General features: G+C 38.1%; 1 protein-coding gene across 4 annotated transcripts in view; it reads right to left on the reverse strand.

Moving 5' to 3' along the window:
* The window catches only part of PCDH1 (protocadherin 1), a 1308367-nt gene that overhangs the window by 522322 nt on the left and 760068 nt on the right, over positions 1-25977 (reverse strand). For all 4 annotated transcript variants that reach the window (XM_044069421.1, XM_044069422.1, XM_044069420.1 and 1 more), the window contains exon 4: positions 14862-15081. In XM_044069421.1, coding sequence (XP_043925356.1) covers positions 14862-15081 — 220 coding nt within the window. The remainder of the gene's footprint in view (positions 1-14861; positions 15082-25977) is intronic.

Genomic DNA, 25977 nt, shown 5'->3' on the forward strand with positions numbered 1-25977 from the left:
ATGTGGACAGACTCTACAATCGCACTTAAAAATATAAAAAATTAAACAAGAGTCCAAAAGTATCATTAAAATGTAGGAAATATCAAAACAAGATAAAATAAACATTTTTTCAGCCTGTGGATACAGTTCTCCTTTAAGCTCTCAGAAGGGATTGTCATAAAGCAAAGTGCACCTTCTTTGTCACCTGCTAATGCTATATGGAAAGGATTGCCTTAATTGTATTCCTGAAGCCAAAACTTTACAAGAGAGCTGTACATCACAAATGATCATGGATGACAACCTTGCTGCATGGATATTATAAAACAAAAAGATGCAGACATCAAAGAAACAATATTGGCTAAGTATTTTGAGACATATGGCAAAGGGTCTGGGTCGATGTGAGTCTCCCATGACTCAGGATGGAGATGAGAGAAAGCACTACTAGAATGGTAATTAATACAGCAACTGAGCAGTAATTCCTGTAGTACTCATTCCTAATTGAGAAAGATTCAGCCATCAAATCCTAGGTATTAAAATGAGGACTACATTTTCAGAAACAAAAACCACCGAAGATGATCAACTTTCTAGCTAGTTTCTATCTACATTAAGTACTAATACTGTTAGTGCAAGTATAGAGTTAAGCAGGCTAAAATAATACAGAATACATATGGGATAAAATGGATCCAATTAAACAATCATGGCCTTGAAGTTACTCTGGATTAAATGACACATGTTGTGTAGAAAGAAATGTTGGCTTGTGCCACTAGGATACTGGGAAAAAAGAGTAGTGCAACAACAAGCAAGATATCTACTCTTTTGGTTCCCATTTATGGCTTTTAGCATGTAAAAATTCTGGCTGTTTGCAATATTCTGCATGTCCAGGACAGAGTTTGTAGCATGACCAGCCTGTGTGTACCACAGAAGGCTCTGTGACCCTCCTACACATCTGACCAGTAATAAAGATCTGTAATCCACCTATACCCTGTGTTAGTAGGAAGGGTCTATAATCCACCTAAGTAACACACAACTGTAGGGGGTTTTGGCCTAATTACACACTATGCCAGTAGAAGTGTCAGCAATCAACATTAGCAACCATGACAGAAAGGCCTTTGACACTTTTATACATCCCAGCAGTAGGAAGGATCTGTGACTTATGCTCCACATCAGTAGCATGATACTGCAACCACACCAATAGAAAGGGGACCATGACTGACACCTCACCAACAGAAAAGGTTTAGAAACCTCATTTACACCTCACCATAGCTGTAGAAAGCTTTATTGTCCACATCAGTAGGAAGGGTATACAACTCACTTATGCACCAAACCACTAAAGACAGTCTACACATCAACTGAATACTACATAAGCAGGAAGGGTCTTTTAATCCAACTAAGCACCACACTGTCAGAAAAGGTCTGTGACCCAATGAATCATAACATATGTAGGAATGATCTAAAACCTACATAAGTATCAAAATCAGTAGGAACAGACTTCATCCCTTCCTAATAATTACCACACCAGCTGGAAGGAGTTGTGACCCACCTATGAATCACACTAGAAGGAACGTCTTGTGACTCGCTTAACTGTCATGTAAATAGGAAGGGTCTGTGAGACCCATATGTGCACAACAAAAGTAGTAACAGCTTGTGACTCACCCAAATACTACACCACTAGGAAGGGTATGTGACCCACCTACGCATCATACCAGCAGTAAGGGCAAGAGAAAGGTCTACAGTCTTACATATGGTAAAGCAGGTAAACTATAAGCTAGTTATATAACCATGGCATTACCAATTTAGTCAATAGGCAACCTTTTCTGCACAGCATTCAGCTTGTTAAAGCTGATCTGTCAGAAATGAATTTAGCAGCTTTGCTGGGATATGTTTCAGTAAGTGTATTATTGCATGTAAAGGCACAACTTGGTCAGAAATACACGAAGGGGAACAAACCAATATACTAAACAAATTCTTCATTGCAAAGTAAATCCTGTTTGAAAAATATCTGAGTTCTCGCTCTTCACTTCCTACAGCAACTTGATTTTAAGGGTTACTGAGGCAGCATCTAAGCATTTGTGTGATAAAACCAGCCATGAAGAAGAGGTCACTGTCTATCAAGTTCACTCAACAAGCAGTTCTTTATTTACGTTCCTGTTGAATTAGCCACTTGATACATTTATTTTAGTTTCCCAAAGATTACTTCCAGATAACATCTAAGCCACAGACCACAAAAGATGGCTACTAAATACAATCAATTTCTTTCTATACAAGCTTTACAGCGTGTTTTGTATTCCTTTAAATAGGGTATTTAATTTAACTTAGGGGAGAGTATTCTTTTCATACACGAGTGCTGATAAATGTCTGCTTTCTTGCGTGTATTGAGAGTAGTATTGTATTTGTTATGTTTATTCCTTTACTTGTATGTGTTGTTTCACTGTCCTTTGTAATCTCAAGAATTGAGCTGATGCACGAAATGTCGTTTAGGCTACACGTGTGTAGTTCTAAATGACAGTAAAGTTTACTTTGACTTTATTTATACAAATGATTACACAGAAATTTACATAACATCTCCAGTAATTAAGTCTGAGAAAATGTGAAAAAAGCCAATGTTGAGTGTAGTCTCTGCCTAAAAATTCAAAGCTGTAACTTCTATCATTTACCATTATGTCTAAATAATTTACTGACATATTTCTGATTCTAGTGGTGTCCTTGTAAGCTATCAAAATTACATTTAACAAGTTACTTTTAGACAGAAGTAGCAGTAAATGCCTTTTTATTTACTACATATGCTGATGTCCTCATAGACTACATTATATGAGTTAAAGGAAATTAGGGAGTGGCCCTGTCATATGGTAACTGGAAATCAATACACTCAGCTTCCCACCCCACATACCTTCAAGGTCTTTTGGCTAAAGAAACTGAATAAAATCCAAAACCATTCTGTGTATCCATACCTCTCAACCTACTGATGCAAAAAATCTGGACAAATCAAACAATAATGGACATAAAAAAGCCCAAAAATAGGGACAGATTTTTTTTTATATTGCTGTAATTGCTAAAATAACACGTTGTGCATCAGCATGCATTTTTTGATAGGTATGTCAGTACTGATGACTTCCGTCCTCCATTTGCCAGAAAACCACAAATTTTATAACAGACCAAAATATGAGGCAAAAAATCTAGACATTTTGCAAATATCTGGACAATTGAGAGGTACTCATTCCTTTTAGTATTGTATAACACATGTAATAAATGCTTATCCTACATTTTAGTGTAACAGCAGTGCACAGACACATAGGTTTTACTGCAGGTGAAAAAAGCTGACAAAACTGTAGAATCATCAAAAAGGTGGAAATAATAACAAACTGCAAAAATTCTGCAGATGAGTTGAGATGCCTGGCAAATGAGTATCCCATATAAGTGTAAGGTTTACAGCATATTGTACAAAAACGGGTGTATAAATAAAGCACAAAAAGTAAAAACTACAAAACTAGAGGAAAAAAGACAGGCTCTGTTTGTCCAAAAGATAGAAGAGATGGTTTACCATGGGATGACCCTACAAAGACTGAACAACAAAATCTAAAAGGAAAAGATGAAGAAGGTATCTATAGACAGAAGAAAAGGAAAATGTTTAAAATGTTAAAATATCACAAACACCTGCAGATAGACAGACAGGGTAATATTAGAATGGCAGTCATTTCACTGTACCACCTGAGACCAAAGTTTGACCTGAAGTTCTAGTACTACTTGGAAACATGGGAGAAGAGAAAGTACGCAAGAAAACATGGCTTGAGTTGATGGAATCCCTGCTCTACTCCGAGATAGAAGAGATGAATGACTTTAGCATGGATTGGTTAATCCTCAAATATCTAGATGAGACTATGGACCCTGCAAAATAATGTGTGTGATGGTGGGGGGACAATTGACCGACGTCTTCTGGACACAGACTTTCCATTCATGATGCCAACACATGTCTAAAACTTGCTATGCATGCTTAGTGAGACAGTAAGTGGAACCAGCAAATACTAACATAATCCTACTACAAAACTGGAAAAAAAATTAGGAGTTTAGGTTTCCTGAAACCATGCATCAGCAGCAGATAGCAGAAGAGTTAAAAAAACAATACTACAAAGTAGGAAAAGAGGTTAAAGTATTTGAGGGGATTGGTTCATCAGTGAGAAAGTGCCTGAACTAATATAAATGTTCTGTTAATAAAGCAGAAAAATAAAAGAGATGTGAACTTTGATTTAAAGACTTGTTCATCATGAGCCCCTGATATGCACACAAGGGAGCACTTGCACAAACATGCACGCATATATCTAGATCTATCTACCTAAATATATATATATATATATATATATATATATATATATATATATATGTATATATGTGTGTGGTTGTTTTTTGAGTATTTGTTCAACCAGCTGGTCAATACATAGCTTCATTAAAGGTTATGGAATGCTCAAAACACAACAAAGAAAACAATAAAAAGGAAAACATGGAACTGTCACATGACCAGCTTTCATCAGCAAAAGGAAGGCAAAATCCCCTGCTCCCATATGACTGACAGAAGTCTGTTCCCCCACTTGTAGCAGCGTTTCATTTTAGGTACTTTAACATGAGGGCTTTCAGAATGATAATTTTGTGGAAGTAAATGTTAGAAAGTCGGTTTCAAACACCTGAGAGTTAAAAAAAAAAAAAAAAAATCACGTTTTGTATTGTATAATTAATCCAGTGGGTTTCACACCAGATATGGACATTTCTTATTATAGGTTGCTATTTAGTTTTTAGAAGCAGAAACCTCCTGAGGACGTTTTAAATTCACACTACAGTTTTTATTACTGACATGCTTATAAATACGTAACTTCGTTGACTAACATCCATTTGTATTTGCCTGATGTCAGACACCCACAGGTCAACATTTTCAGAAGAAGGTTGCATCTTTTGTGTGTGTGACTTGAGAAACATTATTAGTAGTTTTGGGAGAGCAACTAACAGTCGTAAAAGTGGCCAGAAATTTCAGTCTCATGGTAGGGGAGGTAGATAAAGATTCACTTATGTCACAAAAATAACACATCAGGGCAGACCTGCATGTCTGTGAACCCTTATCTACTGGAAAGTTTTATGTAATTATATTACTTGTACATTTTCTGTGTTGCCTCTAGTAATGCAGTCTCTGTGTGGCATACTTAATTGCTTTTGGAGGTAATCAAATAACAGTGCAGAGGTTAAATGACATGCTCAGAATATAAAATGAATGAATATCAAACACAAATTTTTGGACAAACCATTTTTCCATATATGCATAGTAATCTTGGATATAATAAATTAGACCACTATGCTCTAGACTTTTTATTTAACATGTTGAAAATGTAAGCTGTCAGCACAATGGAGGTTTTGAACTAGATGCCTTGACTTCCTGGTATTCTATTCAAATGAAAGTTAAGTAGCCAAGAGGTTCGGCTGCAGCTGTTTCTAGAACCTACCTTCACTTCTTCCTTGGGGAAGTGGTCTATATCCCCTGCACAGCCATTCCTGGCTACCTAAGTCAGCCATATGCCTTGAAGTAGCAACCTAATCTTATCCAGAATCTGGGTCAACGATGACACACTGCATATCAAGACCTACATGGCTGCAGAGGGCAGTGTCTATTTCATAAATATTATAGAGAGATTTATTCCTGCTTAAATGTGGACTTCTTGCCTGTAGTGTCTTGCTCACTAGTACCCTGCAACTTAGCCATAAGCTTTTATTTTTGTTTTGCAGTTACTCATCTCGGCTGATTACTTAAAATAAGCAAAGGTAGAGCTTACAAAAGAGATGCATACGGAGACCGACTCTGACAGTAGATAGTGCAGCATCCTCTCAATTACTAAATGTCCACCTTCAAAGGAAATTGACATGATGGATGGTGTTTCACTAAAGATGTGTGTTATTTCAGTTTAAGCAGGGGTATCACGTTTAAAGCAGGGGTGTTATTTATAGCTACCATTTAAATCTCAGTTCAAAACTCCTATGATTTCTCTGCAGCACTTCTGATGCATCTAGCATTTTTTTATTGCAGGCTTCCTCACACTTTCTTATATAAAATTAAACAGGAGTAAGGACTGCCAAGTGTCTGTGATTCTGTTGAAATGGACTTCAACAACTGTATTATTCTTGTAAAAAAAATGAAAAAAAGTATTTTTCCTTTTAATACAGTAGGATGTTGACTTTATTCCGAGAAATAAATGGTTAATACTGTCTTGCTGGACTATGTTCTATATCATTCAATTAGTAATACATCCTAGGAAATTGTCAGGAAGTGACTGCCAATAGAATGCAATTACAGCAAGGCAATCAGAGAGGCGATTCTTCTATGGCCAATAAAGCACGATTAGTTTCAGACGTCAAAATTCAATGAACAAAACCAAATGGCTGTTGCAAAATGGATGTAATTAGATTAAAGTTATACACATGCACATACATGCATACATACAGTGTAAAATTAGCTCACTCTTTTCCCTGTCATGTATCCAAGTATTCTCATATCTGCAAAATCTCAAAACATATTCCCCAGCAAGACTGGACTGTTAAATCAGAGGCAGTTTTATTGGTTTCTTCCCTTCTATAACACAGTATATGCTTTACAGTAAGTTCACTAGACATTTCTCTGCAATGCTATGCAGGATTTTCTCTACACGCTGGCTTAACATTTGAAATTTCAATAGACAAAGCTTGCATTAACCCCCTATTCCACCTCTAGCAGTTCCTTTAGAAATGCTTGGCTGTTTCTTAACTACACACATTATAAATGTTCTGCATTACAAGCAGTCATATGCTTCACAAGTATACAAGTTTAGTGGAGTGGCTCTTTCTGAATACGAGTCTGCAAAAACATAACCAAATGAAAGGCACTTACATATGTAGACATTGTAGTAACATTTCTCCATTCATCAGTGTGAAGATTGGGTGAAGATAGATTAAGGCTGCCGGCCTAGCCAGATAGAAGTTTGGAAATAATTCTGTCATCTGTAAATATTAATGTAAACCACAGGCTTGTTGTCTTAAATGGTAAAAATAGTGTTACGTGTGGAAGTGAAGAAAATGTAACAACAGTGCACTCTACTGACCAAGTAATGCATGTTGTGACCCTTTGATGTAAACGCGGCTCCAGTCAGTCTAGATGAAGGAATTCTTGCTATTGTTTTAAGGCCAGAGTTAATGGCCAGAATTTGCATGCATAAATGTCCTTTATTGCTCTGGTTTCTGCCCAGTGGTGAAAAATGTAAATGTAGTTTCTGTTAGTCTGGGAACCCACGGAAGTGTGAAGAATGATGTAATGTAACCCAGGGAAGTGTGAAGAATGACGTAATGTGAACCAGGAATGTGATTTCAAAAACAGAGAGAATCAGAGAGCATTAAGCATTTTTGTCTTGACCATCCAACCCATCAGCACTATGCCTTTGCTCTATATGTACGTTTATCTTAGATTTGTGTTTTCTCTTAGAAATAGCTAGAAACTAGAAAGATTAGATTTGTGTTTTCTCTTAGAAAAAGCTATAAACAAGAAAGATTAGACTAAGTGTTTTTCTGTTATGTCAGAACTGTACTACTGAATTATTTTAAGTATTTCTCTATGATCTCTATACTCCTAACACTGTTTAGTAAAAAGTACTGTTGTGTGTTTTTAATTATTTATTATTAAATATTTGTAAACCCTTTTAAATGTGGCTGTTTTGTGTAGAGATAATTTAATCTCAAGTACATCACATGTAAATAGTAATCCTGTACCAAGTCACTCTAATAAGCCTTGACTGTTTAGTCACACTTACCAGGTGGATAATAATAATGCACAGTAATAACTGGACACCCTTTTAAGGGCCTTTGGGTAGCTGATAATTATTAGCTGGGTGGTGGCAGGGATTTCTACCATATAGTCTGCGTAAAAGGGGCACAGCTGGAGAACCTGTGCCAGCTTTCCCCAGGAGTGACTGTGTGGTTGCATAAAACTCTTATCGCAAAGTGTGTGTGTGTGTGTGTGTGTGTCAGCTACTTGGGCAGGGACATGAAGCACTGGTTGGACAGAGAGGGTGCTGGAGATTTTAGCTTGCCCACTAGGCTGAGATCTGGACCCTATAGCTGTGCCAGTGGGGAGTCTTTTTGGGGACCTGGAGAGCAAGGGAGTAACCAGCCCCAGACTGACTGTGATCTCTGTGTGCTCTTAAAGGAAATTGCACTTTACTGTGTGCATTTGTTATCCTTTCCTCCTATATGAGTCTCCCCTCACTGGTGTTAGTGGTGAGGGTCGAGGCTTCTTGATTGCTGGGCCAGTGCACGGGTGTCACAATCCAGGTGGTATTTAACCTACACTCTAGTGATGTACTGGTAACCAGTTCTAACTTCTTCAAAATACTAATCTTGGGAGTACCAATATGTATGTGCAACAGTATAGAAGAGACAGTGTAGTCCACCTCTGACAATTAGCTGCCACCACTACTCTTTCTGTTGTGCCCACTGAATGGTGAACAGAAATGGTTATCCCACTCCACAAAGGGGGGATCCACCATGGACCCTGGGAACTACTGCCCCATTAGCCTGACAAGTCTGGTCTGCAAGGCCATAGAACGTATCATCATGGAACTTTTAAACAATGACATTGGTAATCTCCAAACTCTGGACCCCACCCAGTTCGGGTTTGTAAAAGGCAGATCATGTCTCATAAACCTGATAGAATTCTTTGAAGCAGTCAACAAAGCCATAGACGAGGGTAAGCTGGTTCACACAGCCTACCTAGATCTTGCCAAGGATTTTGACACCATCCCCCACTCTGTAATTATAGATAGACTCACTACACTAGGTATAAATCCCTATGTCACAAGACAGGTTGCCAACTGACTCACTGACAGAACTCATACTGTGAAAGTCGCAGACTCTAAATCCGACTTCAGACCAGTGACAAGTGGAGTACCACAGGGTTCAGTCCTGGGTCCTTTCCTGTTTGGTATCTACTTCTCTGAAGTACAGGCTAACACAGAAGGTCTTTGGATAATGAAGTTCACAGATGACTGCAAACTAGGAGCCATGATCAAAACTCCTAACAATGTGGACATCCTTCAAAAGGGCTTCACTGAGACAGATGCCTGCTGTCTAAGCCATGGCCTCAAGCTCAATGCCAAAAAGTGCACTGTCATCCCTTTTGGTAAAAACTCTGTACCCATGAACTACCACATATGCGGTAGTCTACTTAACACTGAAAGTGTGATAAGAGATCTTGGGACACAGGTGGACAGTAGTCTCTCCTTTGATAATCGCATCGCCACAGTAGTCAGGAAATCCTTCTACATGGCACACCTCATCACAAAAGGTTTCTCATCCAGGAAAAAAGAGGTAATTGTTCTCTTCTACTCATCACTCATTAGACCCATTATAGAGTACAATGCCCCTTTTGGTATGTACCTCACAAGACATCTACAACAACTGGAAAGGCCGAAGAAAAATACCACACAAAGAGGATTACCAGCCTCAAACAGATGCCCTACACAGACTGTCTCAAAAAACTCCAGCTTTACTCTGTCGCACATCGCCTACTCAGAGGCTATCTCTGCCTAACATACAAAGCTATGTCAAACCCAGAGCTGCTGGACATGCTCCACTTAAAGAAATCCCAGTCCCTCCAAGCTACACACTCTAGGGACCTAAAGCTTGTCACCACAATAAACAGAACATGCTGGAGGGATAGATTCCTGTCTCAGAGACTTCCCATACTCTGGAACAAACAACTACCTATCTATATCAAAAAAGCTCCTCATTAGCACTCAAGAAAAATCTTGATGATTGGATGGGAAATAGGAAATTTGCCCCAGGGATCACTTCTGTGGCTCTGCTCAACAGGGGCAGAGGAAAATAATTTTCTTGGGTGGCGAAGGCCAGGGTACATTTTTGGCTAGGCTTATATAGGCCTTAGGGCCAATAGCCAATACCTACTTATGTTACAAAGGATTTATTTATTTACTTCCAGATTCAAATCCCACTTTCAGCATTTATCCAAGTCAAGAAAAGGGATAGGAGATTAATACTGAATGTCCAGTGCAGAACGTACTAATTTTGTGTGGACATTTACAGTTCTGATGGCATGCACAGATCAATGATGATTCAGTGAAAAGAGAACCCTTATCTGCAACTCTGTGTCAGCATGAAACACATATTAAAGCAAACATGCACTCATTAACTTTAGTAGGATGTTACATATACATATACACACATGAGTCCTACTGTGTGTCAAAGAACTGTGGAAAATAACACTATGGTTAAGTGGCCAGGTCAGTGAGATGGGGAGAGGTTCTATTCTGAAGACTACCTGGCAAAACAGAGATTATACAGTTGACCCAAAGGGTTTAAGGACAGCATGAACAGTATACAGGGTGTTCATGCACAGAATATCTTTCCTATAGAGGTGCTATGGTCAATCTGGGGAAGCAGTAACTAAATTCAGGGCTCTGGTTGATTAAAATAAACCGTGCATTCATTTGTACTCTTGTCAGTCCACATGGGGTCCCATTAGTGTTTTTTTCTTCCTGTTTTGAAGTTTAGAATTAATACATTTTTGGTACAATGTTCTGGTGGTAATCCAGTTCTATGCTAACACCTCCTCTGCAGTTTGGTATAACATCTTTAATTTTGTTTTGTTGATTTATTTATTTTAATCAAATTTTCTTTCACTGGACTTAAGGCAGTTTCACCCTGCTGAACAAATGTTAGTAAATTATGAATATGCAGTTCCAGAAGCCCACAACAGAGGTTTTACATAGGCTGTGGAGGACACAGCACAATGCTTCCAAGAGCAAAGGATTAGTAAAGAAAATGTGTGCGCTAGCACATGAGATAAAAGGAGGACTTATTTTAAATTGGCATGCTGTGTTTGGAACCTCACCTATGCAGGTATTAAGCTACACACCCTTTAGTCCCCTTCAATGAAGGATGGACATAACTGAGTAAAGGAGTTGCTTCTAAAGTGCTGGGTTTATTTACAGCAGTATCATCTAGCCCTTTATTAGAAATAAATGGTCACTCAAATATGGTAACACTGCCACAATGTTTGCAGATCTAAGCTGCAAGGACACAAGGCACCAAAGGTAATTAAAGATAGGCATAAGAACTTAACATTGTGTGAAGGCAAATAAACTCAAATCACTCTATTCAATTTTATGCAAATTTTATAGTCAGAATGTCTTTGAACAATTATGCTTAGTTTGGATTAAAATATCTAGTTACTTTAACTATTGCAGTAGTTATGGTCAGCAAGTTTAGCTTCCAGCTAATTCATCCCCAGCACTGCAGCAGCTCAAACTTACCAGCTACTAGGACAGTCCTGCAAGCACCACACTACCAGAAAAATGACAGAAAGCATGACTCCTCCACATTCCCAGGAAAAAGATGAAGTTATCCTGACAAGATGATTTCTTGCTGTTCTTTAGCCCTGCTACAGTCACTGTGATATGGTAGTCTATTACCCAAGCCTGGCATGCGTATGGCACATTTCTATTGAAAATGCCTAACCTGCAGAGCCAAGGTATGGCTCAACAGTAGGAACATCTTTACACCGTCAAGGCAGTGTGCTGCTAAAGACATTACTAATAATCCCATCCACAAACAACATCAGAAGCCACTGGAATTTCACAGCAGTAGCCATGAAACAAATAAGCATGTATATCTGTTCTACTTTTTCTATAAAACCAGTTGATCCGATTTTAATTTAATGATCATAATTTGTAAATTTTACTGTTTACACAAATCATATGTGAGCTGTTTTGGACAGTTTCTCCCTTCTCCACTGATGTATGACAATAGAAATACCAAGTTTAGATTGTAAAACTGACATGATGGGTATAAAAAGGTTTGGTCTCTTGCAAAAAAAAAAAAGATTCTTGTGACGTGTGTTTAGCAAAATGGTAGGAATCACTGAAAACTGCTAGTGATTAAAATGGAACTTCATTTATCTGAAAGTCAAAATATCATAAATGAAACATCCAGTAGGCATAACACCAACACACACAGTCTGCCAAACTGCTTAACAATTTACAAAAAATCATCAAATATAAGTTTTTCCTCATACCCCGATCTCTAAATACGATAGCTATGATGTCAAATAAACTGAGAAAAATAGGAAAAGTAAGAAAAACAAAACTGAAGTTCTCCCTTTACTCAGAGTTGCCCTAAAATAGAAACTGTACTGAGCAGTACCTGCAGGAAAGTAACAGACAGTGCACTGGGGTATACGAATCTAAGTACAGTAGACTCTCAGTTAACCGGAACTCAAGCAATCAGCACTCTCAAGCAAATGGCAAAAAAAAAAAAATTTGAAGAAATACAGTACAATTTACATGTGTTGCACTATTTGTCCCCCCTGCAGAAACATACCATATGTTTTTAGAGTTTTATAGTTTTAAAAAGGGAGATAGGAATAAATTCCCTCTCTCCTCAACCTGAGAACAAGTCAAACCAAACAAATGATATAGGGTACAGTATTAGTCAGGCCTATTTTTTAATAGTAACTCTCAAGCAACCAGGAACTACAGTTATCAGGTATTTACCAATCCCCATGGGTGACGGTTAACTGACAGTTTACTGCATGAATGTTATTTCCATTTGTTTACTGGGAAAGTCCTACTGGTTCATAAAAAAATCCCTTTTCGGTGAAGGCCAGGGGAGGAAAGTTCCATCACTGTTATATGTATTACAAATCAAAGTAAAAGATTTGCATAGACATTCATGTTCGAGACAATTTTGTTGCAACTACTGGAGTTTAACAAGTGAAGTAGATTTACATACTTTTGTATTAAAGTTCCACCAGTTGTACGTACATTCATACTCAATGTAACAGATTTACATGAATTTCAGACTGAGCAATGAAGAACAACTGAGTAATACTAATTCAGGTACTAATCTAGATGAAAACATAACACTTGTTTAACTTGTAAGGGGCAATGTCAAGAAAACATTACCAACCAAATGGTAGAATTATTGTTTAAAATGTAAAATTGGTCCTAAAACATACATCAGTAGCAAATAGTATGTGTGGAAATGCATGCTATTACCACAGCAGCTGCAGTTCTGGTACAAAGGTAGAAAACTGCTTAGCCGTAGTTCAATGCCTGCATCCCCAGTATTACACACTCTGCAATCTTTGTTGAGCTCTGTTTACAGTTGCTGTTTTTTCTTCAACATTTCCTATAATTTAGCTGACTGCTGGAAGTGAAAAGAAGTCTTATCGTATCGTTGCATATGAGGCAGGGGAAAGCCTCAGCAGGTTTATTTTCACCAATAATAACATGGTGAAAACCTGAACAGGTTTATGTTCACCAATAATGACATGGTGAAAACCTCAGCAGGTTTATGTTCACCAATAATGACATGGTGAAAACCTCAGCAGGTTTATGTTCACCAATAATGACAGGGTAAAAGCCTCAGCAGGTTTGTGTTCACCAATAATGACATGGTGAAAGCCTCAGCAGGTTTATGTTCACCAATGACATGGTGAAAACCTCAGCAGGTTTATGTTCATTAATAATGACATGGTGAAAACCTCAGCAGGTTTATGTTCACCAATAATGACATGGTGAAAACCTCAGCAGGTTTATGTTCACCAATAATGACATGGTGAAAGCCTTAGCAGGTTTATGTTCACCAATAATGACAGGGTAAAAGCCTCAGCAGGTTTATGTTCACCAATAATGACATGGTGAAGGCCTCAGCAGGTTTATGTTCACCAATAATGACATGGTGAAGGCCTCAACAGGTTTATGTTCACCAATAATGACATGGTGAAGGCCTCAACAGGTTTATGTTCACCAATAATGACATGGTGAAAGCCTCAGCAGGTGTATGTTCATCAGTAATGACAGGGTGAAAGCCTCAGCAGGTTTATGTTCACCAGTAATGGCATGATGAAAGCCTCAGCAGGTTTATGTTTACCAATGATGACATGGAAGAACCACAGATAATGTTATAGCAATCGGGTAACTATTGGTTCATAAGAAAAAAAATATTTACTACCATCTGTAGATACAAAGGCCTCCAATTTTTTCAACTCCGGTTCTCCAAAGTATCCTTTTTCTTTGAAATCCTGTGAAGCTTTGCAACTTACTGTATGGTAATGACTGCCCCTCTGAATAAAACCAATTATGCAAGAAATGCTAACTACACTAACACAGATGATTCATTTGTGATTATTAATGTGTCTCCACAGAAGCAGTACCTTTTTTTTTTCAATTTCTCAGACTAAGAGCCAAGACAGCCCTCATTCTTGAACTTCCCACTCAATACAAATAAAGTTCAGTTAAAGAAAGATCAAAACTCCAGCCTGTGTGACCACATTCCATACAGTGGAAACATGGTCAGCTCTAGGAGGGTAACTCCAGAATATGGCTTCCGCAAACTCATCTTCTCCACTTATAAAATGTGCATTTTTAAAACTTAAAACTGATTTTATGATATATATACTGCGGTGGTGGTGCTGTGGTAGCGTTGTCGCCTCACAGTTAGACGTTGCCCGTTCGATTCTCAGTTAGAGTGTCTTCTGTGTGGTGACATGCGTGAACGGGCGTTCCTTCGTTGAAGGTTGTGCGTTAGGCCCAGCAAGCCAGCATGTAAAACTCTACTACCAATCATTAGCAGACCGGAGTTCCGCTGTGGCGACCCCTAACCGGGAAAAGCCGAAAGACACGATATATATATATAAATATATATATATATATATATATATATATATATTAATTATTGCTTCTTACAAAAGGCCTTGCTCTTCTCCTGAAAGAGAAGCTATCTATGAAAAAAAGGTTATTAAATGCTGTGATGCAGGTTACAGTGGTCACAACCTCCAACCCTCCACCACAGTTATAACCACTTACCATTTTCTGGATGTTCCATTTCTCCAATGCTGCCATCTGGGGTAGTACGTTCATAATGGTCCTCTGGAAGTGCAAGTGGACCAATCCGGGGACCAGATGAGGACTTACTGCTTGGGGTCTCAGATTCTTCAAGCCCACTGTCATAATAATTATGCTGTGATGGATCCTGCAAGTCCTGAGCTTGATTGGCTGATGAAAATGTCACTCTTCGATGAGGCAGCTAGTACAGAAAGAAAGGAGCATAACATGAACACTTGAGGAAATATATATATATATATATATATACATAACTTGACATTTGAAAATTCTTGTACATCTATACAACAGCTACAGAATTTTATCTACAGAGTACAGCCATTCACCTGTATTAATATTCTGCACCAAGGAACCAAACCAATACCATCAATAATGCCTCTACTATATATATCTGAAATGACCCTTGAACTATGACAAAAACTGAGCTACTGTTTTTATCTGCTTGGAAGATAGTTATATTTAACAGATGAGAAGAGTTGCTATCAGATAAATAAATAAAAATAACTGCAGTATAACCAGCACTTATGACTTTCTTTTGAATTTTACTAGAAAATATGGTCTTGGGGAATAAGAGACTGGATAGCTCCACAAACCTTCCATTTACCTGTTACTAAATGCATCTTATCTGTCAATACCCTAGCTGCTGCAAAATGTAGCCATTCCTATTTTTGGTAAGCTCACCATGAGACAGTTGCATGCTGCTGGCTGGACAGTTTACTGAATGGGAAACTTCACTTACAAGAAGTCCTGCCTCCACTAAGTACCTTAACTGCCTGAAGACTGACTGATGCAGAGATACACAAAACACAGTGTGCTCTTATCAGTTGAAATACATTTAGCAGTAAGTATAACATTGCAATCTATTTCACATCTGCATAATACAGCTCTCCAGTCCAGATAAATTATTTGTTGGCACTGCATTCTGCTTCACCAAGTAACCATCTTATGCAATATGTGCTATACACTTTATAACCAGCTGTAATCATCCCTTGCCCTCTGAATGAGGCCTGTGTCAAGCATGTTAAAAGTAATATGTGGTCTGAAATCGATATGGGAAGTTCAGATGTCAGTTTTAAAAAGATTAGAAAACCATAACACCAAGAAAGCAGGGCAGGGTGATTTGGAAGTGCAAAGGTCATAAAATCAAGAATTAGCTTTTAAAGTAGTCCCCACAGTATCTGCAGTGCAAATCATTACATTATAATTAACCAACACAGTATTCTCAAAAAAAAAAAAAAAAAAAGAAAAGAAAAAACTTAATTAAATGCCACTTTCCGTTAACTGCATAATTCAACCTAGCTGTTTTCATAGCCAGTAATGTGCTTTTTGCCCCAGAACTACATAACTCATCCTAGCTATTTTTCACTGCCACTGAAGTCTCTTATCAAAGCTATACTTCTGTAAGTCTTGAGCATGAAACATAGTCTAAAAAAGCCCCCTGTTTAGTCTCTAGAAGACTAATTCCAGCAGAACGCAAATCTCTGCTCCCCATCAAAAACTATCGGGCATCATCTGCCATTCTGCTGCAAAGATGAAAAAATATATAGTTTAAGCAATGGTTCAACACTTTTACTTTGAAAAGTGTTTCTTACAAAATGTACAACTATTCAAATGACAAAGACAGGAACTAAGATGGTCATTCAACACAGGGGGCATTTTCATAGGAATATACAAACAAAGCACCACGGGCTAGAGAGAATTTCAGAGATTAATTAATTTCATAACACACACCAGGCAGGCGGCGATATTTACTCTTGAATGGAGTACCCTGGAGTGTATTTGTTCATTTGTGAAATGGATGCATTTAACAGCTGGTTTAATAAACTGCAGCACAGTGAATATTTGGTTGCATGCTAACATGGCAGCTGTCTTGCTCCTTCTAATCAGATGGATAACCTATGCCATGGCCACTGGACTATTTTATCATCTCAGTTTTATACCATGTGGGTAATTTTAGCAGTTTCAGTAATAATTAAGTGTAAGCAGTGCAAGTTGCAGGAGGGTAAATACAGTAGAAGCAACTCAGTCCTGTTAATATTTAGAAGAATGTGAAACTAGTTTGTATAACATGACAGTTTTTCAGAAACTGCAAAAAATGCACAGCAAACCCAACATAGTTACCAAATCACTTAGTCATAATCGTAAGATCAAAGGAACTATCATCACAAGGGACAAACATTAATGTGTGATTTTCCTTTGCATTTACTAATATCAGATCTCATTCCTGAAGATTTGCTTTGCACTATAGAAAATCCTGTCTCTTGAGACAAGCAAAAATGTGAAATGCTGGTATTCTAGTACTTAGCCAACAGGGTGCTGGGCAAAGTTTGAGGAAGAGCTCTTCCTGGGGTTTAAGGGTGCCGATGACATTTTTCAGAATATCATCTAGTTTGCGTTAGGTGTAAAACCTAAAAAGTATGTCAGAGACCTGGTGTCACCCTAAGTCTTTCTTCACGGTGACATGTTAAAGATCATCTCCGAGTAACAAACTATAGAGAAAGAAGATTTCTGTCCTTGTGTACAACATGGCATTCTTGTCTTAAGTCGCTCACTCTCATTTTTACATCGTGACAAATCCTCACAGGATCACTTGTCATACAATGCACAAGGGGTGATGTGGCAGTAGTGAGCACAACACCATATAACACTGCTTCAGTGTCACAGTCAGTTACAGTCAGTTGGAAAAAGATCCTTCAGCGTGAGTAAATGAAAATAGACAATGAGGAAAGAAAAAAAGCTTCAATTTTTCTCTGCAGCAGCAGCGGTCACATCTAAAGTACTTCCCTTAAACACTGTGCTCCAAACAAATACATTCAGGAAATTGCAGAGTAAATTGTCAGCATTCAAAGGCAGTGAAGAGGATAGATCATGAAAGCTGCATTCAGCATACAAGTAACATATTTAGTAGTAAATGCATGTAATGCTATCCAAGATTCTCATTCCAGTACTCAAGGTAATCTTTAAAACAGAATGAAGGAAGAGACAGCAGACCTGCTGGATCCATACAGCTAACAGAGAACAAAAGTGGGAAAGTGCAAATGGTTATGAAAGCTACAGCTAATCCTGTGCTGTTCCCGAGGAGCAATTATTACACGTTTTGCACTTAACAAAACACTACTAAAGAAAGGTTAAATTTACAATGCAGAAGATTGATGTTTTTTTTCGTACTACAAAAAGGCAGGCATGAATCAGTTCTGAATGCTGGCAAAAGACACACCACCTTTAAAAGAGCTCCTAATACCACTGGAGCAATATGTATTAAACACCATCAGTGTACCAAGCTGTACAATCAGACAGGTCATTAAATATGAAAGAATGACAGTTTATATTACAAATATGGTACACTGAGATATACTTTCCAACATCAGTATTTTCTTAAAATGAGACAAACTGTAACAAGCAAAAAGGAATATCTGTCTCTCTGTAAGAAAATAAAATATCAGTCTCAAACTACAGCAGTCATTAACTGATGACTGTTTATGTAAAGTCCACTCAGTCATTACCACGGCCGACCAAAGAAAACTTTATCATATAGAGGGCAACACCTCAACCTCCCAGTGCATGGGATGACCTTCTGCACACCCTCTTTAATACATCTTAGAAACTACAAATCATTAAAGAAAGTTGTACACTTACATTGGTATAAATCGTGTTCACTCAACTGGTCTCAAATTAGCAGGTTTTTTCAAAAATGGTCAGTATACAAGTGACCAAGTATCTCAAGTTTGGACTACAAAAATTACAGAGTTGAAACTATATTAGTAACGCTATCCTTATCTCATATAGTGCACAGTTTACATAAACAGAATGCTCCCAAAGTTATATGACTAACTTTACAGTATGGGTGCATGGGAAAAAACATACATTACAATATGAATAGAAAAATCCGCGGTGGTGGTGCTGCGGTAACGTTGTCACCTCACAGTAAGATGCTGCCCGGTTCGATTCTCAGCTAGAGCATCTTCTGCGTGGAGACATGCGTGAATGGGCGTACCTTCGTTGAAGGTTGTGTGTCAGGACTGGCAACTCAGCACGTAAAAATCAACTGCCAATCATTAGCTGACCGGAGTTCCGCTGTGGCGACCCCTAACCTGGAAAAGCCGAAAGACACAACAAAAATATGAATACAAAAAAGAAGACAAGTGGCCGTATACCAAACTAATAAGAAAAAACAAACGGTCCAGGCAGCAGCAGGAAACGGCTATATCAATAGCTTTTATCATAAAATCTCACAAGCGCTTTCACCCTGACTCAAATGCAGGGCTTTTTCAAGTGTAAAACAAAACACCACACATAGCACTCCCATTTAAATACCCTCATTCATAAAAAGAGTACCAAAAAGATTTAAAGTAATATACACAGTCTTACATCTAAAATACTAAACAAAGTAACATTGCTCAAGGTCACTTCATCATTAAACATTCAAAGGCCTCATATCAAGTACATACTAGTCAGTACTAAAAATATTCACTTGACAAATCAGAATAAAAAGCAAAAAAATTCCAACAATCCCTACACAGTCATAACTTAAACAGTATTTTAAGGTGCTGAAAGAATAAAACACATTACAGATAAAGTAATTGTTACCTTTGACAATTACACGAGAAGTATAGTGCACTTTAGGAAAGGTAATTGTACCACTACAGGCATAGTATATTTGGCCCTATGCAAAGACTGTCCCAGGTTTTATGTAGGGAAATCCGAAAGGGCACTTAATAAACGTATTTATGAGCACACCTATAATATTAGGAAAAAGAACTTGAATAATGCACTGTATAGACATTTACATATGGAACCTAACCACACAGGTTTTCTTTTTGGAATCCTGAAACAAGTTCATGTAAATCCCAGGGTTGGTGATTGGGAGAATTGGTTAAGCTGTAGGGAAACCTATTGACAGTTAAAACTAAATGCAGCTCAACCCCCAGGATTGAATGACCACATCTCTATTAAGCCCTATTTAGTTAAGAGAGCTGAAAAATTGTAATAATAAAAAGTTTTATAACTTTTGGTAACATACCCAGGTGCTACCAACTAATTACCATATATTAGCACACATTAATGTTTATGTGTTTTTTATTATTTTATTCTTTCAGCACCTTAAAATACTGTTTAAGTTATGACTGTATAGGGATTGTTGGAATTTTTTTGCTTTTTATTCTGATTTGTCAAGTGAATATTTTTAGTACTGACTAGTATGTACTTGATATGAGGCCTTTGAATGTTTAATGATGAAGTGACCTTGAGCAATGTTACTTTGTTTAGTATTTTAGATGTAAGACTGTGTATATTACTTTAAATCTTTTTGGCACTCTTTTTATGAATGAGGGTATTTAAATGGGAGTGTTATGTGTGGTGTTTTGTTTTACACTTGAAAAAGCCTTGCATTTGAGTCAGGGTGAAAGCGCTTGTGAGATTTTATAATAAAAGCTAATGATATAGTCGTTTCCTGCTGATGCCTGGACCATTTGTTTTTTTCTTATACATTACAATATGACTTAAAGGTAAGCCGCTAAGCATGTTGCATAAGTCTGAATGGATATTCATGCTGCTCATGAACCAAGCTGCGGTCTACTCATTATATAAAAAAAAATAGTACATAGTTTTAAAGAAAATGCTAACTGCTTCTAAATTAGTTAGGGCTTTTAAGCAGGCAACAAAACTGACAGTTTTTCAGAATGACATATCGATATACAAACTTCTGTGCATGTTATGTGTGTGCGTGTGTGTGTATGTTTATGTGTTGCAGGCAGATATACAAATTCTACAAAACATCAGAAACATGTAAAGACTCAAATGGAAAATGAAGAATAAAATCCACTACAGGAGAATCCTGTTTCAGATGCAATGAGATTCTGCTGTACATTTCCTCTATCCTCACTATTTGCACACACACACACAAGGGTGCGTGGGTGAGTTATCCTCACTATATGCACACACACAAGGGTGCGTGGGTAAGCTATCCTCACTATTTGCACACACACAAGGGTGCGTGGGTGAGCTATCCTCACTATATGCACACACACAAGGGTGTGTGGGTGAGCTATCCTCACTATATGCACACACACAAGGGTGCGTGGGTGAGCTATCCTCACTATTTGCACACACACAAGGGTGCGTGGGTGAGCTATCCTCACTATTTGCACACACACAAGGGTGCGTGGGTGAGCTATCCTCACTATATGCACACACACAAGGGTGTGTGGGTGAGCTATCCTCACTATATGCACACACACAAGGGTGCGTGGGTGAGCTATCCTCACTATATGCACACACACAAGGGTGCGTGGGTGAGCTATCCTCACTATTTACACACACATAAGGGTGCGTGGGGTGAAGTAATAAGAAGTTTGCCTGCTTCCACTGTGTATCTGCTGGAAGTTATTTAATGAACATCAGTATAGCAGGGATGGCTTACAGGAACCCGATGCCAATAACTCACAGTAAAAGAAGGAATTCCTCCTGCCTGCACTACAAAAAAACTGCCAAATTTCAGACAAGTGGTATATTTGTAAGATGGATAAGTAGAAGACAGTCCAACCCAATACTATAATTATATACTAGTAGTGCAATTGTTTAGTAGCAATGCAGCTGACAACTGCCAGGGGTATATGTCACTAAATATCAGTAGACGACTGACCCCCCAGAGTTCACAATGATGCATGTTGCTTAGGGCAGAGCAAATGGTGCACAAAACTTAAGAACAAAACTGATAAAGCACAGATGTGGACTACATCAGACATATGCTGGCTAGTTGTAGTGTTCAACGTCAGCTCACATACCTTGGGCTTAGGACATTATCTTTGCCACATTCCAGGTTTCTGATTTCTGGGAGAAACTGCACTTTAAATAGGTGACCTAATGTCATTCTTAGATCAGCTGTTTTCTCAAGTCCTTACAGGTTTATTATAAAGGTAAAATGATCACCTTAGTAAACATCATTACTCAGGATTACTCCTTTATGGTACTATAGCAAAATCTGCACTAAAAACAGTCAGATACTAGCAAGTCAAGAGCCTGCTATACTCTACTAAATGACTGTTACAGCCCCCGCAGCTTTTTGTTCCTTGAGGACTTTTAGCTGAACACCTACACCGAGACCAATTAACTGGCAAGAATAACAACCCCTCAGACTGGGTGGGACTTTACAACTGAGGCACGTCTACACAGTCAGGTTTTGTTTGCATCTTACTGCTCATGTTATGTATTTTTGTAATAGTGTGTAAGCACTCTGGATAAGAGAAAAATGTCTTGAAGCTTTTTGTTGCATGTCACACATCCATAATTAGGGAAGCATGTTATGGGGCTGGGAACTTGATTTATTTCTGTTTTGCAATACATACTTGTTTGATAGACTTGACTATTTATGCTGTCTGTCTAGCTCTACATGTCCATATCTCTCAAACTGAGCATTAAAAATCTCCATCACCACTTAATTCTAATCAGACTTATCTAGTACTATTATTATTTTCTCCAGTCTCATCAACTGCCACCAAATTTATTCCAAGTCTGCCAGACCCATCTAGCCTGCCCTGTACTCAGCCTGACCTATGTCTGCGACTAGTGATGAGAAGGCGGATATTGCTGCAACATCATACTGCTGCCAGGGAGTGTGCCGCTAACCCCCACCACAGTGTGGCAGCACTGCAAGCTACACAATGTCTGCCATCAGGACGGGCATGCTTATTTCTGTGCATGTGCAACCTCCTGACCAAGAGGTACACTGCTTGTTGATCATAGCTCAAGAAGCTGTTACTGCTAGTACTAACGCAAATGTAGGCAACCTCCCTCAGCACAAGATGGGCAAGCCAATTTCACGAACTCACTCCAGTCTTGCCACTGGCAACCCCTCCAACTTCACTTTTGCAAGATGAACACAGGTCAGCTGGAACAATTACTATTCTAAGTCAGAAAGTCCTTGAATTAAAAGAGTTCACTGACAGAGCTTACCGACATTTTGGGAATCCCCACTACCAGGCAACTTGTGGCTCTCATACACAAGCTTCCAACAAGGCAGCTTTACTTCTATGACTTAGACTCTGCAAATGGAAGCACATTCAAAAATGTTTCTGTAAATAGTTAAATGTTTCCTTGGTTTTCTTCAACATGATATAGGCACCAGTAAGACATTACAGGAGACTAGTCAAATATTACAGCCAAATGCCCCTAGCTGGGCAGAGATTGTACATGTAGCTTGCAATAAGTGGGATAAAGGTCAACATGCTCAGATGTGTGTTCTATTATAGGCAGGAACTAAGCCCCTCTAGAATTCCAAATAGAAAATAAAAGTATTACAACCAAGCTACCGGTACAAAAGCTCGTTATTAAGAGTCTTGGAAGGATACGACCTCTACTGATATACAGTGCATACAGACTGAAAATCTAATACATGTATTTGCAAATGCAAACCTCTATGGAAAAAGATTTCTGTATGCTCAGACTGTACCAGTGAAGACGATGGAGAGGAAATAAACTTCCATTTCCAGTTCCCCTGACACTGAGGTGCAGACTAAATGCTGATGTTCTGCACTTTGCAGAATAAACACTGATGACATTTAACTGCTACACCACGTCTCCAGCTGATCAGATAAATATAAGTGGAGAAATCAGAAAGTGCTGTCCCCATCTCCTTGCTGTAATCATCCCCCCAGTTAATTCTTCAGTTGTATTTTAACTGTATAATGTTATAGTGGGTGAACTTGATTAGAGTGAAACAAATATTTACTGAAAAAAAAATTATTCACACATTACACAGCTACATATATGCTGCAATGTGGATGTTTTTTGAGAGCATGTACTTACTTAGTTATGGGAATTTGGCATTTTCCCCACTGATGTATTATCAGGGAGTTGGAATATATAATTAACAAGGGGTGTGGAGACGCCCACTGCAAAAACATTTTTTGTTTCTTTTTTTTATTTTTATTTTAGATGAAGTGATGTTATATATATCAAACTTAGACTGAGTTTAGATGTTTCAATATAGACTCTCTCTCTCTTTCTCTCTTATATATATAAATATATATATATATATATATATATATATATACACACACACATACATACACACAAACGTATATTGATACCCGATGTGTACACTTTCGCAGCTTAGCAAATTTTATGAAATTGGAAAAAAAATTAAAAAGAAAGATTTTGCCTCAGCAGGCTAGGAGAGTATCCTATGCCACCTTCAACAACATGCTTCCTTCCCTGCAACCAAAACTTAGTACACTATGCAAATCACACACAGGAAACTTCCACATTTCTCCTAAATCTTTAATCAACCATAGTTTTTTGACGTGTGTGTTCATTTCACAGTATTCCAGATTGCTTTGAAGGGTGATATACTTTGGTACAGAGTATTCAATCAACTTGATAGTATTCTTAAAGAACTACCATTTATCCCAGACAATTCAAGGTCACCCATGGCCAGATAGCAGAATCAGCCATCTTCCTGAATACAGTGATCTACCTCTACCATATACTTCTGTGACAGTGACAATGGCACATAATGTGAAGGATCTTGGATTTGATCTTCAGACAAGGGTCACTGTTCTCATTTCCTGTTTGAATTTCTTACAGTAAACTGAGAAATAAGGTTAGCATACTTGATCTAGATATTTGTAATGAGGGCATATCCTGTGCAAGTCACTATACAGGCCAAATGAAAACAGGTGGGATAAATGAATCTACTTTACTGTCACAGTACAGTTAAGTACACAGAACAATGCATATGAGAAAGGGATATCCCACAAGGGAAAAAACTGTCTAGTATAGTAATAATAACCCATAACTACTAAAGATAAAGACGGTCACCATTCCAGTCACATAAGATTTGTAAGACTTAACAGCTCAAAATTATGTGTACCAGCCACATTTGTCTTTATTTATGTGTAGATGGCACAGTGAAATTGTATCAGGGTAGAATGTTCCAGAACAGTCTAGCTATTGAAATTCCAGGGAGTACACTGCTGTAAAATTTTATGTGGGAGCACAAGGCTGCCCTTAGCTTAGAGTGCACCATACCTATCAACTATTTCTGACTTTGTGGAATACCCATGATTTTACCTTATATTTTCCCTGTCCCTCATATAATTTTTGATTGACTGGAAAATTACAGGATTGGTCAGTCAGAAATGCCAGATTTAAGTTTCATACAACTACTTAATCAGAAATGCATAAAGATGTAAAGCTTGTTGTTCTATTAACTTTAAGAAAATTATAGTAATTAAACTATTGTCCTTGATTTTGGACCACTGCACCCCCCCACCCCCACACACACATTATTTTTGGCTTTGAGTAGAATTATTCAGCAAAGGAGTTGAACAGTATGGTGAGCACAAACAGAGATCACTTTCCACTCATTCTCTCACTAAGTCTGATAGCCTCTATTGTGATGAGTTCTAGTGCTGCAGATGATGATCGTAACATACTGTGATATAAAGTATACTGGTATTAAAAGATCCTACAATACATTTTACACAAGGCAAAGGCAGTTTCTAGTGCAAAATGTGGAAGTTGCAAAAGGGTCCAGTAAACATGCCCTTTGAAAGAAAGTGATGGAGCTGTGTAAGGAAAGTGCCAGTGGGGGGGGGGGGGAGACAGAGAGTCGGCGAACAGAAATGTAAGCCCCCCTACCCCCGAAAAAAATAATTAACTAAGAGAAAATGCTTTAGAAATCTGTTCAAATGGCTTAATGCATATAGTTTAATTAACTTATGAAAAAGCCTATATTTTATCTGATCATCTATGGAGAAATGTAAAATAAATAAACAGAGAGATAAACAGTTTTGAGCTACATTTAAATAAACAGCCTTTACAATGGGGAAGGGAGAAGACCATGCGTACAGACCAAGAAAGAGAGTAAGTTATGCTTACAACAGAATCAGAGTATAAGGTAAAAGGTTATACAGTACAGTTAGCCACCACACTATCCTTTGTGTAACCTATTATTGACACTTAGGTACATAAGTTCTTAACCATAAAAGGTACAGCATGTGAGCTGTGGTCACAGAAGGCAAACTGAACCCGTTAGTCTGTCAGAGTAAAACTAATTTAAGAATTCTGGTGAACTGATGCC

The sequence above is a fragment of the Protopterus annectens genome, chromosome 4.part0, assembly GCF_019279795.1.
Source record: "Protopterus annectens isolate FY-2018-M chromosome 4.part0, PAN1.0, whole genome shotgun sequence".
Taxonomy (NCBI): Eukaryota; Metazoa; Chordata; order Ceratodontiformes; family Protopteridae; genus Protopterus; species Protopterus annectens.